General features: G+C 38.9%; 1 protein-coding gene across 3 annotated transcripts in view; it reads left to right on the plus strand.

Moving 5' to 3' along the window:
* Positions 1-15,006, plus strand: part of PHLDB2 (pleckstrin homology like domain family B member 2) — a gene marked incomplete at both ends in the record, with an annotated part of 135,671 nt that overhangs the window by 116,509 nt on the left and 4,156 nt on the right. For all 3 annotated transcript variants that reach the window (XM_080696141.1, XM_080696142.1, XM_080696140.1), the window contains 5 exons: positions 48-147; positions 9,352-9,556; positions 11,718-11,808; positions 12,815-12,949; positions 14,671-14,890. In XM_080696141.1, coding sequence (XP_080552267.1) covers positions 48-147; positions 9,352-9,556; positions 11,718-11,808; positions 12,815-12,949; positions 14,671-14,890 — 751 coding nt within the window. The remainder of the gene's footprint in view (positions 1-47; positions 148-9,351; positions 9,557-11,717; positions 11,809-12,814; positions 12,950-14,670; positions 14,891-15,006) is intronic.

Below are 15,006 nucleotides of genomic sequence, written 5' to 3' on the forward strand. Positions count from 1 at the left end.
TGGGTACAAAGTTTGCCTGATATGTCTGTCCCTCCTGGTCTCCACAGACTCACCTGCCCCTGGGACAGAGCAACAGCTGTGGGAGTGTGCTCCCTCACTCGCTAGCGACCATGACCAAAGACTCGGAATCTCGGAGGATGCTCAGAGGTATGTGCCTTTCAAATCAAATGATGTGGTCTTTACTTAAGCATTAGGATTCCTCAGGGAGAGGGAGTCAGAATAAGGTTGGGAATGGTTAAAGAAGGGATCAACAAAAGCCCTTTTAACTCTTGACGTGTCTCCTTTGGGGACAGGATACATGTTTACCCTCATTGTTGTACCAAGGTAACTTTTTCCTATTCATGCATAAACCTGGTACATTTTAAACATCCCCATTATACTTTAGAAAGTCAATAGAACTCTCAAACCAGAAAGGCCCCAGTAGAGAATTACTGACCTTCTCGTTTGGTTTAAAAAAAAAAAAAAAAAAAGACCCAGGGGGTTGAGATGTAGGGATATTACCAGGGCGCTTCACCAAGATGGTTCAAGTGGTTTGTGGCTGAACCGCTGTATTGAATGAGATGTTAAGTTGAAACACACACACGAAAAAAATAGAAAATTAGTGACCTAGAAGAGCATTTCACTAGGCCTGTTGATTTAGGGCTGAGCTTTTGTACTGTGTAGTTGGGGTTTAGATGGACTTTGACTCTCCACGTTTTTATGAATAATATATTGGATTTATAATGGAGTTCTAAGACAGTGTTTGTGGGGCTGGAAGAAATTACTATAAGATAGTTCTAGAAGTGAGTTTCTTGCTGAGATTTATTGTGTTAGCAGAGTAGTTTGCACCAGCACTTTATTTTTTTTAATTTATTTTTATTGGTGCATTGTAATCATTCATCACATTGGAATATAAGACTTGAGAGGATATACAAGCACACATCATCCAATTAGCCCTCATCCAGTCCCCATCCCATTCCCTCCCCCTCCCTCTATCCCATGCTTGTTTGGTGATTAACTTTGATACATTTGTTTATGTACCTCCTGTGTTTTAAAGAGGCTCCATCCTCCCCTATTCCATACCCTCTGATTGGTCACCTTAATTGCTTCACTATAGGGCCCTTTCTATAGCTCAACCACTTCCTGTTGCCCCTTTCCTCCTAGTTATTGCTGATTAGGGGAAGCATCTGGTTTTAATTTTCTGCGATATTTCTCTGTGCATGCCACGTTGCAAATACCGATTTCACTATTGACAGCCCCAGTTGTGGCCTGGCTACCTGGTGGACTGATCCAGACCTCGCTGGCTCAAGCAGCGGCCTTGCCTCATGGGAGGACCCGGTTCTGTCCTCGCTGGCCCCGACACTGGCCTAACCCCTCTGCTGCACCAGCACTTTATATTGGTCCTAATTTTGAGCAGAATAATGTTAGAGACCAAATGAATGATGATCTTGCCTTTGAAATGCTTATAGTTTAGTGAGCAAGAAACCACATGGAAGACGAATATAGTAAAATGTAATAAATGCAATGATGGAAGTATGTGCAGGATGTAAGAAGAAGAGCTGGCAGGCTGGCGGGCGTTAGGCCTGTAAATACATTCAGGCATTGATGGAACTGAAACCCTTCTCAGTAGGCTGAAATTTAATTGTGCCTGCTTGTCCTCACTGCTTATGCTGCTGGGGATAATCACTGGTTTCCCTTCAATGGAGAGAAAAATATATACATACATATATACAATATGCATATATTAGTTTATATATAATGTATGTTCATCTGCACATATGTGTATTATACCACTTGAATAAGATTTTCAAATCATTACTTAGAAGTGACTTAAGAGGAAAGAAAGGTTATATACTATGAGAGGATGATAATGTATTAAGAGAGATTTACACTGGTAGTATTCAAATAAAATACATTTGATTGAACTTCTTTATCATCTTTTTGTAGCACTGGAGATTTAATCCAGGACATTCTACCTCCGAGCTACACCCCCAGCCATATTTTACTTTTATTTTTTAAATAGGGTCTAGGTTAGCTGGGCGTGGTGGCGCACGCTTGTAATGCCCGAGTTTGGGAGGCGAAGACAGGAGGATCGCACAGGTTTGAAGCCAGCCGCGCTTCAATATATAAAATAGGTCTGGGAGTGTAGCCCGGAGGTAGAAGGGTTTCCAGGAACCCCAGTACTACACACACACACACACACAAAAATAGGGTCTAGGCTGATGAGAGTCTCACTATTTGCTAAGCTATCCTCAAACCTGCAATCATCCTGTCTCAGCCTCCCAAGTACTGGGAATACAAGTGTGCGCTGCCCGGCCTAATTTATCTTCTTTAATTTCTTAATTCTCTCTCTCTCTCTCTCTCTCTCTCTCTCTCTCTCTCTCTCTCTCTCTCTCTCAATATTTGTAAATAATAAACATAAATGGGTCTATTTCAGGTTTCATTATCACTGTTAACTTTGGGCCAAGTCTATTTTCTGCTGAAGCATTTTTCTTTTTACTTTTTTTTTCTTTTGGTGTGTGATACTGGGAATGGAGCGAAGGGGCATTGTACCTCCAAGGTACACCTCCAGCCCTATCTTTTAGACTTTTTATTTTTGAAACAGGGTCTGAGTTGTGAAGGACCTGGCTAAGTAGCTGAGGCTGTCTACAAACTATAATTCTCCAGTCTCAGCTTCCTAAATGCTGGGATTAGAAGCATGTGCCACCACTCCGGCCCCTGCTGAATCATTTTTTCTATAATATTAATAGACGTATTTATAAATGTATTTTTTCCACTGACTTAAGACATAAAAGCTTGGATGGGCCATGATACTAGCCAAGACCATTTAGCATGTGTTTTATATATTACAGTGATTTAGTGGAAAAAAAAATTTTAAACCGAGGAAAGAGCAGGAACACGATTGATTATACGCAACTGGGCATGGCGGCACTCATCTGTAATCCTAGTATTTGGGAAATTCAAGGCCAAACTCAACAATTTAGTGAGGCCCTAAGTAACTTAGCAAGGCCTGTTTCAAAATAAAAATAAAATAAAAATAGGGCTGGGTTGTAGCTCAGAGGTAGCATGCCCCTGGGGTCAATCTCCAATACCCCTCCTCAAATAATGATACTCTATGTTGAAAGGATTCTTTTTAAAAAAAATTTAAGAAAAACAAAGCCTTTGTACTAAATGGACAGATTTGTAAAAATTGAGAATTAACATTATCATGTAGGGTGGATCCTCATCAGAATATGCTGGAACCAAAGGAATGTCTGATCTCTGTTTTTCTAATCTGTTTTTCCCTTGAAACGATGGGGCTACTCATGCTAGTTTCATAAAACGAGCCAATTTTCTTAGGTCACAGGATGGACATATCCTCTGTAAAACCTGTTGTCTTTGATTTATCCTCTGTGCTCTTGTTTTTCATTGATATGTCTTTTTGAACACCTGAGAAGTCTGCAGCTTTGATCATTGCTGCAGCTCTGAAATGGTGTTCAGCTTAAAGAGTTTCATGTGATGCAACTGGCACAGCTTCTGGGAAAAAAGAGAACCATCCTATGTGTGCAGACCCAGGATGTGTCCTATGAAGCCAGGCTTCAGCTCCCCTTCCTAGAGGAGAAGCAGTCAGGGATGATAGTTCTTAGAGCCATAGCAGCTGGCAAAAAGTGGCAGTTTCCCACAAAGTCCATTCAGATGGCCCACAAAGACCACAAGAAGGAATCAAATATTTATTTAGGATTGTTTCACTAGCACTTACTGGCTTCAATGAAGTGAAGCAATTAAAACTCCAGTGTTTTGAAAAAAAAAAATTGTACTCTACATATTTTCACTAACTCAAATTTAGTAGACTTTATCATTTATTTTTTACCTATATGATTAACTTAAACACACCATTTTTTTGCTGCTATTCATAATGGATGCATCAAGGATGATGGTGTAAGTATAAACCTTGTTCAGTCAGCAGCTTGGGTCATGCAGACAAAGAACCTTGAGAGCCAAGTGGAAAGTGGCGAGTTGAGGAACTCAACTCCCAAAGTTGTAATGCCACTGGCTATTGTACAGCGTGTCAATTGTTCCTTTGTAAGCTTTAGAGTGAATGAAATCTTTGTCCTTCTGTTTTTGTTAAATACAGGAAAGTCCAAGAAAGGTATGACAACCTCCTGTGTGGTGTTTTTTGTTGCTAGCAAATATAGAAAGGTCATTGTTAAGTCATCTTTAGGGAGTGATCAGATTTTAAACTCTACAAGGGTGGATTTTATAGCCTAATGACTATTTCTCTTGCATAACAGAAAAAGTTGTTGCACGATTGCAAGAAACACAATGCTGGGGGCAGCTACTGCAAAGCCACAGGCAGCTGCATGACCTTCTTTGTCTTGGCTTTTTATCAAAAGTTTGGACCCTGCAGGAAACGTGTGTAGCGGGAGCATTGGTTTGTGAGGCACAGGATATGCACAAAGAGAAGATCTGGCACAGCAGTGTCTAGAAACTACGTGTAAAATGTGGTATCTCTCCCTCTGTAGAGGCCTAGTATAAATAAATAATGCAGGCTTCGGTGAGAGGACGGAAGGACTTATGAAGCTTCTACTTATTCAATTTACACCTGTTCTATAAGACTTAGTGGAGAGTGAAGAAGAGTTTACATGATTGGCTTGAATAAATAAGATGGCTCTTACTGGGGCTACGTAGTAAAATTTAGGATATTAGAGGACGTGTTATAAAGTCTAATGGACTGTGCTTCAAATAACTGAATGGCATTTTCTTGAAAATTACTTGCTGTTCTCTGCTTGGAAAAAAAGAATTGTTTTATAGATATAATCTTGTTATTAGTTTTCCTTTTTTCTAGTTGAGGCATATATGTAAGAATTTTTTTTTCTGTGACAATTCTTTTTCACTAACTATGCATGTATCATGAGGATTTTTTGACTGAGTTTTTCTCTGTAAATTTAGATTTAATCTAAAATATGGACATCATTCTGTATAAATCTGGTGTTGTTACTAATGCCATCAAATATTGCATGGTGGAAGTATTGTGTATTTTTTCTGTCCCCTTGTCATTCTTTTTGACCTTGTATCTTTTTCCCTTCCTCCATCTTCCTTCTCCTTCATTCCTGAATTTTCCTGTACCTTCTTCTTCTTCTGGCTGTGGATTGTCACTAGGAAGAATAAATTCCTCCACAGGTGAGCTATGATAACCTGAATTGTTGGAAATCTGGCCTCTTACGCCCAGGTTACAATTTTAAATTATCTTTTAAATATCAAGGCCCACATAACCATACTTAAGTATATAGCACACATTTAGAATATATTGGCAAAGTCTACTACCTCACCATGGTAATGTGACTCTCTCATAAGCTCACAAAGTGCTTTCTTGGTCCAAATTAGCCAGAATTCATAGAAACTGGCCTTAAAATAGCAATAATTGATGAAGTCTTGCACATCTGATCTATTGGCTGTCTCCGACAAGGAAAAGAGCTGGGCTGGTTTTGTTTTCTAGTGTGTGCTATAAGACAGTCTTCAAATATTATCAAGTCTCACTTTATAAACCTTAAAAACTACCTCCTTGAGCAGCTATATCTTTCTGGATAGAAATAATTTAGAAGCCGGGCGTGGTGGCGCATGCTTGTAATCCCCAAGCTTGGGAGGCTGAGACAGGCGGATCGCACGGGTTCAAAGCCAGCCTCAGCTACTTAGTGAGGCTTTCAGCAACTTAGTGAGACCCTGTTTCCAAATGAAATATTTTTAAAAAAGGTCTGGGAGTATAGCCCAGAGGTAGAAAGCCTCTGGGTTCCACCCCCAGTACCACCAAAAAAAAAAAAAAAAAAGAAAAAAAGAAAAAAGAAAAAGAAATAATTTCCCTGGGCTCAATGTTATTCTTGCCCTATATGTAAAAAAATAAAAATGCAAACCAAACAGACATGCATGGGAGAAGTTTCATTTTCCTAACTCAGTTCAGTTGCTTGAGTAGATGCATTCCACTTCCTTATTTGGCCACTAGTGTAGTTCAAATTTACAGATGGAAAACAAATTCATTCAGTGACCATTTTGTAATAGTCACATACTAAATAAATGAGGATAGAGCAGGAATAGGACATCTGAGCCTCTCTTCTTTACAAAGCTATCTTCAGGTGGATACTTAGACAAGTTTGTAGCTGTTCTGCTGCTCCACAACCTCTTCTTGGGCCTCCTACAAGTTACCCTCCTTTAGTACCTGCTGTAGTGCTTCTTCTATTGAAATCACCCTTGCCTTGGATGGCCAGACAAGAGCTTCAGTGCTAAAGCCAACTCTTCTTAATCACAGAGGTGCAATTCCAGGTCCACAGGAGAGAGGCGTATGCCCTTATTTGTAAAGGCGGATAACTTGCATGTTTGAATTTTCACAATAGGGATATTTCAGTCAGCATTCTCAATACTGTGATCCAAACACCTGACCAAAAAAACTTTAAAAGATGAATTTATTTGCTCACAGTGCTAGAGATTTCAATCCATGTTACACTGGCTTTCAAGTAGGAGCTACGGCTACAGGTCTTCAGGGCATCATGATGGGGAGCAGAGAAAGAGGGTGAGAGCTGTGTCCGCTCATGGAGGTAGAGGAGAGAGCAGAGGGAAGCTTCAATGGCCTGTCCACACTCACAAGGACCCTTCTCAGCAGCCACAGATACAACCAAATAGCTTAATACATAAGCTTTAGGGGACAATTTAAATCCAAACCATAACAAGGAAGGAGGCTAAGCCAAGTGACAATTGGGTTCATTGTGATCAGTAGAGTGTCGCCAATTTGGCAGAGATATGTAGCGCCATACACTGAACGTTCCTGTTTGCATTGCACCTATGGAAAATGAAACTCCTACACTGGAGAAAATACACTCACTAGCCCCAGGCTTTGTCATTTAAGTAACCATGAAAACGTAAGGTGCTGGCCTTACCACTGGAATGCCTGGAAGATTCCTTCAGGCAGAGAATTAAACCTCAACAAACAGTGAGTTGATGTGGGGAATCCATGCTCACACGCACACTGTAACACAGTGCCCTTGTGCATTCATCTGAAGTTCCAGTGTTTATAATTTACTGACTCTCTCGCCTAAATGTTATAAGTTTATTTTCTTATTCTGTGATACTTTCGAGAAAAAAAACAAACAAGCCCAAATCAAACTGTGGAAAACCTGAGGGGCAGAAGAGACTGTTGCTTTAGGAAGAGGAAACCGCCTCCCTTCTTTCTTCTTCCTCAGGGAAGTATTGGTGGCCTCACAGAAACTGACTTTCCCTATCCTAGGAAGCTGAAAGGGAGGAGGGGGCGTGGCACAAGTCTTTACCAGGAGGGTAATTCTTGAGCATTTTAAATTACATAGCTGTCTTTTAGGGATTTTTCATACTAAAACAAGGAAATGTCTTCTGTGTAGTTGATCAAGCTGATGTGAAAGTTGTCTATTCCACGGCCTTTTTTTTTTTTAAATCATAAGGAAATATATATGTGTAACCTTTTCAAATAATTTATGTTGTGTTTTTTTTTGTCCTCATCATAATGAATACTTGGAAACAATTTAAAAGGAACAATTAGTAATTCCAAAAGTTCAAGTACAAAAGGTAAATATTTGAGTAATTGTTGCCTTTCTTAAAACAAAAGGCACTGGCTTCACACTTAGGAATGCCCTGGCTTCATTTAAAGTTTTATGTATTAATCATTACTATTAATGATAGTCTATCTAGTCTCATGTTGTGCTTTTATGTGTCATATCTCTCCTTAGCTAAGTGATATATGGCTTTGATGTGTGTATGTGTTTATAACTTATAATGGCAGATTACATGAAGAAAACTTATTTTCCTAGAAATACATCAATCTAAAATAACATATTTTTATGTATATATCTAAAACTGTTCCAAATACTAACAGCATGAAAACTCTGCATGAAACTAAAATCACCTTGCAGAAACTTTAGGCAGATCATTCTTTGTTAAAGCATTATGGATGTGGCTTCTGTTTCTAAATGGAGATGTCTCATCAACCTCTGAGGAAGCTGTTTGGAATGACTTCACTTCTTTTGTCCTCTTGCCTACTTTGGGCTGTTTTATTACTGATTTAAAGCCTCATTGAAAAGTGGAGTATACACGAAGAGGTAATACACAGATGGTGTAATTGTGAACTCTTAATAGCACTGATATTAACTTTTGGGCAATAGAAGCTATTTCTATTATGGGGAGAGATTACAAGCTACGGGGAATAAAATTTTAATGAATTTAGGAATTTTTTTATCAGTATGATCTCCACTTTTCTTTTTTCTTTTTTCTTTCTTTTTTTTTTTTTTTTTTTTTTTTTTTTTGGTGGTACTGGGGTTCCTGGAAGCCCTTCTACCTCCAGGCTACACTCCCAGACCTATTTTATACTTTTTATTTGGAAACAGGATCTCCTAAGCCAGCGCGTCTGGCTTCGAACCAGTGCGATCCTCCTGTCTTCGCCTCCCAAGCACGGGGATTACAAGCGTGCGCCACCACGCCCGGCTATGATCCCCACTTTTCTGATTGAGAATTGAAGACAATTTGTCTTGTAATGCCTAAAACTGCTATCAGAGAACCAGCCATAGCAACCACACAAGTTAAATCAATGACCTAATGTGACAGCTGACCAAGTACCTGGGAAAAGAAAATACCTTCTATTTGATGTCACTGATGCCCTCATTTTCAAATGGTCATCACCAGCTAGCTGAGGGCTGAGAATTAAGGCAGGAAACAGAGGCAGCTAGATACACAGTAATTAGGAGTCCAACCATTGGACGGATCGCCTGAATGCTTCAAACAAGTGATTGGAAGACAAGATATATTGGAGTTACAGAGAAAGACTATGAATGAGGAAAAAAAATGTAGTTTGGATCTTAACCAGATTAAAGCCACTGGAAGTAGTGTGAGACACAAGTTTCTCAAATTCTATGCCTGAAGGGTCCACCTGCTGTTTTATGACTAGATTGAGTGCTCTGAAATTTAAATTCCACTGAAGACATGACTGCCCTATAACCCTGAGGTTGTTTGTCTCTAGGAGTCATCTTGCCTTCACTTACACAGCTACTGCTAGAGAATCTGAAGCCTTTGTGTTTCTGGGCTTTTTTTTCCATGCTGATGTGTGTGCTGATATGTTATTCTCAGTTGCTTGGAGTTGTAGGAATGGGATGGGAAAATACAAAGCAATCCCACTGAGAGTTACTCAGGAGACCACTTCTTTGGAACTCTTGGCCTGCACTGAGCTTGATGCTGTTTCTTTGATCTTATTGGCTTAGAAACAAATTAGACCAGGTCAAAACCTGACATGCAGATGTTTCTGGTTACTGGCTTGAATCTGTAGAGTTGTAAGATTCTAAGACTGATAAGTGAGATATATTTACACACTTATGGCTCTTCCCTTAGGTTATAATCACCAACAGATGAGTGAAGGACAAAGGCAGAAATCAGAATTTTACAATCGCACAGCATCTGAATCAAATGTCTACTTGAATAGCTTCCATTACCCGGATCACAGCTACAAGGACCAGGCCTTCGATACTTTGAGCCTGGACAGCTCTGATAGCATGGAGACCAGTATCTCTGCCTGTTCACCTGACAATATCTCTAGGTGAGGATTATGTACCGGCAAGGTTTCTGGTTTGAAAAAGCACCTATTGGTTTTGAACCTAAAGCCATTAATTCTATATGCACAGGTCAAATTTTTGAGACATCGAGTCTGCAATACAGAACAGGGTTGGGTATCATGGTGACATTTGAAAATAGTTTCTTTATACCTTCTGTGACTTAACCAGTTACACATTATATAGTCCATTTTCCCACTTTATCCTATTTTTTTAACACCTGAGTTCACATTTGCAACTGTGTTTCAAAATTGGTTTCCTTCCATTAGTAGACTCTGAACTTCTTTTGCACTGATTTTGTTAAATAAAAAGTCATATCCAACAATAGAGTAAAACCTTCAAAGGCTTTTTGCTCTTACATTTTCTATAAGAAAAACCTTAGTTTTTTCATGTATTAAAGCTTTTATAAAATTTAACATTTGTATTCTTAATTTTGAGGCAAGCAAAAGTGGTGTTATGGAATTGGGCCTAAAAACATCTTGAAACATAAATAGGTCACAGTTTTTCTGCTCTTCTGAAGCACTGGTGATGCTCCAGCTGCCTCCTGAGTAAATTTAGACCTGGACCCTGGCCTTCTGCATCCAGTTCTGCCCTCCTTTCTCGCCTGACACCCTTCCCAGAGCTCCTATTTCCTGAGAGGGGAGGGACTCTCAGATCTGTATGCCTTTGACCAAATTTGTCCTTAGCATTTTTTTTCAGAGTATGAGCATTAGGTCAGGGCTTAGGAAAATGACAAAAGCCATAAGTATCATCGTAGGTGGCATTCAGAGTACTATTCTGTAAGACAGTTCAGTAATTTTAGCACAGTGGGGATTTTGTGCAGAATTGCCTCTCAATTGCCGATTTTCAAACACCCAAAACCTATTTTCTGAGTTTTATGTTTATTTATAGTGTAAATAATGACACTGGAAAAAGCAAAAACAACGTCTGACTCATGTAACTTTCTAGTGGTTGCAAAAATGATGTCTCAACAGAAAGTGGAGGGCATATTACCCATAATTGAATAGCTCTACAACTTTGCAAATGGCTTTTTGTGAAATAATAAACCACCGGACCAAATGAATGTCACTTGAATTTTAGTATTGAGTTACTTCTTTAATAGACTTATAATTTGGGGATATTTTAATACATAATTTTTTTTAAAAAATCTAAAGCACAGCACATTTTTTTAGTTCTATATCATTCTTTATATCACTCTTCAAAAAGTTCCAATTAAGGATGTTTTTGTGAAATACACATTTCAAACATTAGTTCCTTATTTCTTATTGCTTGGTGCTTATCACATTATTTTCATCATAATAATATTTAAGCCTAATATTACTGTTATTACTGTAACATCGTGGTTTTTTATTTAAAGATAGATGGTGGCACAGAAGAGAAACACTTATTTTTCTCTCTCCTTTTTACATGCTACCTTTCATAGGCATCTTCTACTTGGTCCTTGTTTTTCTGATGTTCAGAAAACCAGATGGCACAATGAAGTAAACACTATTAGTAATTGCTGACCACGAGGATGGGTTTTCTGCAGTGACTGTGGACAGTTATCACAGACATACACCACTGCTTTTGCTAGAAGTGATTATTCTACAATTGTACTGCTGTGGAAAAAGTTGAGGGACAGAGGTGTCACCACACACAACATACACATGTACACATACTAGATAGATCATTCATACATATATATGCACCACACATACACCACACACACACACACACACACACACACACACACACACACACACACAGTAACTGCAAAGTGATGGATGGGTCAGCTTGGTTATAGTAATTTCACAACGTATACATGCATTAAAACATCATCTTGTTGTATACCACAAATATATGCAATCGTCGAATATGTATATTCAAAGCTGAGAGAAAAAAAAACAAGAAAACAAAGAAATATATATAGTGTTGACATAGACTGAAATGAACACATTACACTGTGTTTTCCCTTTGGAGGCTCTTTGGTGTTTTTGTCAAGAAGCAGGGGAGAAGGCCAGATCTCCATGCATCTTCCTTTCCAATTTGAGCTAACTACACTGTTAAGTTATATATGTACCTCTCCTGACTCTGTGTGTGGGGAAGGGGGAGAAACAAATGTACTGGTCTAAACTGATATGTTTTAAAAGATTTTTATGTTTGATTCAGTGCCAGCACTTCAAATATTGCCAGATTAGAAGAGATGGAGAGACAGTTGAAGCAAGCTCACGCAGAAAAGACCCGGCTGCTTAAATCACGGGTACGCTTCATATCTTCAAGCCAGAGGGTAGAGATGTGGTAGTTGGTGCAAGGAGCTCCACGTTTCACAGCAGGAAATATTCCTCCTTAAAGAGCTTTAAGAATTGTTGTGAGCTAGAATAGTCACTCAACCTTTCTCTCTCTCTCTCTCTGTCTCTCTCTCTGTCTCTCTTTTTCTCTGTCTCTGTGTCTCTCTCTGTCTCTCTGTCTCTCTCTGTCTCTCTGTCTCTGTCTCTCTGTCTCTGTCTGTCTCTGTCTCTGTCTCTCTGTCTCTCTGTCTCTGTCTCTCTGTCTCTGTCTCTGTCTCTCTCTGTCTCTCTCTCTCTCTTTGGTAGTACTTGGGATTGAACCCAAAAATATTCTACTTCCAAGCTGTACCCCCAGCCCTATTTTATATTTTGTATTTTTAAACAGGGTCTCACTAAGTTGAAGAAGACTGTGCTAACTACACCGTAAAACATTAAAAGCCCCAAGTTGTTGTGACTGTATTTCAAGCAGAATCTGAACTTCCGTAGGAATCCCCCCAAATGCCTTTGCATCCTGCGCTGAGGGCTCCTCCTCTCCTTTTCTCACTTCCCTGTGTGCTTCCTCTCTGGTCATCAGGAAGTCCGCAGAGCAACAACAGGAGCTGGAAGGTCTGATGGCCTTCAGCCTAGGGAAAGGCTAAACCTCACGGCTAGTGTTGGGTGACAGTTTGTGAGGCTTCTTATTAAAGATGGAAGAGCTGTGGTCACTGATACAAAATGACTGCATATAGTCACCTGCTGGATTTTCAGGGAAGACCATTATTTAATTGTTAATTAAGTTTAACGATTACATTTCTGCATGCGAGTTCAAAAGATATGCCTGTGATCCTGGGTTATGTTAGCCTAGTTTACGTATTTTAGGAGATTAAAGTGTAAGCTGAAAATTATCTAGTGAGAATTTTGGTTTTGGTATTAGTTGGAACCATTCAAGTATAACCGGTGTGTCTAAAAATAATCGTTATTCTGCATTATGATATTTAGGAACGGGAAAAACGAGCTCTGGAAGAAGAAAAACGATGCCGAGAACTCCTGGAAAAAAGACTGCAGGAAGAAACTAGCCAGAGGCAGAAGCTAATAGAAAAGGAAGTAAAAATAAGGGAGAAACAAAGGGCACAGGTTGGTTGGTCCGTCTGGATGCATAAGCAAATGTTGCCCCCTGGTGGTCGTCTCACAGAAGACAACCATTCAGTGGATGCCTTTGTTGGTTCTGTTCATTCCCAGTATTTTAAAGTGTGCATTAGTGTGCAAAATGTCAGTTTATTTTAAAACTTAGGGAGCTACCAACCAAATTACACTGTACTTGAATGGAACATATTGGTGGGAGAGTAACTTTTTCTTCTACCCATTCTCTGGAGTATATTTAAAAGCAGAATATTTTTTAACAGCTTTGAAAAATGCCACTGCACTGGCTACTAAAAACAAATACAATTCCCAAACAAAAACTTTGGGCTATATTATGCCATCCATTGGGAGAAAAGATGTCAAAACTGATGTGACCAGCCCAGTTTCCAAGTGGTGTTGCTAGTGACTTTTTTTCCCCTAACCTCTCTTGTCAAACGTGTACTTTTTCCTACACCAGACCACACCATGTGTGCCCATGTATACTTAACTCATGCGAAATTTAGGAAAACCACTCATTTTGTTTAACCTCTGATCTTGGTCATCTTAGATTTGCAATCACTGTTCTTGTTCATACAGCTACTCACACAATGCATGTTTTCTAAGGATAAAATTGTAGTATTATGTAATTTAAAGCTCAATTCAATTTTACCACAGTATCTAGTAAATTCAAAAGATATCATTTTCCTTATTCTTTCCAGTTGTTGGCATCTGATAGCATTACAGTTAGAGACTATCTTTAAAGTTTTGTGTGTTTTGAGGGCTCAGTAAGCCTATGGTATCTAAATATCAAGTACTACAGAATCAAAGGTAAAATATTGAAGAAAAGTAAAAATAAAAGCTTATTCTTTTTGTTTTTTACTTTGAACAACCTCTGCCAAATTCTGATTCACAGTAAAGATTGTCCAAACCAAAAAACACAATTCTATTTTAATCCTGATTATAAGTTTCACCTCCAAGTAAATAATTACGTCATTTTCCCCAAGGAAAAGGGGTGGGGTACTTTAACAGTTTATGAAATAAAATACTATTTTAGAAATATCACCCATGGTAATATGTACTTTCTAGATTATATGAGCCATTAGTAAAAGAAAATGCATCTCTCTAAAGGCATCCCTTTGGCCTCTGGTCCTAGGCAGCCTAGGTCCAGCCTAGGTCCAGCTTTTAGGCCACATTGAACTTCATTTTACCTTCACTTTTCAAAACACATCTCTGCCTTCAGTTTCTACTCAAGTGTGTATAGGGTGATGTTTACAACTTTGGAAGACCTTTGGGGGATTGTACTTATGAAACAGTATTCAATCCATCATGGTATACTCGGATTACTTAAGGAGAACCTCGGTTAAACTGTGGCCAGAAATCCTGGAAACATTCCATGGAAGGAATTCTCATTTGCCGGGCTTCATTTCCCTGGGTTTATTAAGAGCTAAATACCTTTTAGCTAAAATAAGTGACATTCTTCCTTTCTCTCACTCGACTACCTCAAGGAATAGAATCTCTTGGCTTGAGTTTATCTATTCCTCCCCATATTGTAACATTCTACTCAAAATACTATTGCCTTTTAGTCTTCAGATGGTAAGTATTTGGTTTATGGCAAAATCTCATAATTTTGTAGGCATTTCAAAGCTTAAAACTGTACAGTTTGTTTCTGCTTCTAAACATCTATAACCTAAATGAAATAATGAAATATAGATGAAACGAATTTCGCATTTTCGCAGGCTCGTCCTTTGACACGCTATCTGCCTGTCCGGAAGGAAGACTTTGATTTGCGGAGCCATGTAGAGACTGCTGGCCACAACATCGATACCTGCTATCACGTGTCAATCACAGAGAAGACCTGCCGAGGATACCTCATCAAAATGGGTGGAAAAATTAAAACATGGAAGAAACGCTGGTTTGTTTTTGATCGGAATAAGCGGACATTTTCTTATTATGCAGGTGGGTGAAAAAAATTAAAGCAATATATTGAAATCTGTTAAAGACCAAGGGCAATTGAAATTCAGTTTAAATAGACAGTTTGATAAGTGATACAATTAATCACAATGTTAGCTTCA

Source organism: Muscardinus avellanarius (genome assembly GCF_963383645.1).
Source record: "Muscardinus avellanarius genome assembly, chromosome: 5".
Taxonomy (NCBI): domain Eukaryota; kingdom Metazoa; phylum Chordata; class Mammalia; order Rodentia; family Gliridae; genus Muscardinus; species Muscardinus avellanarius.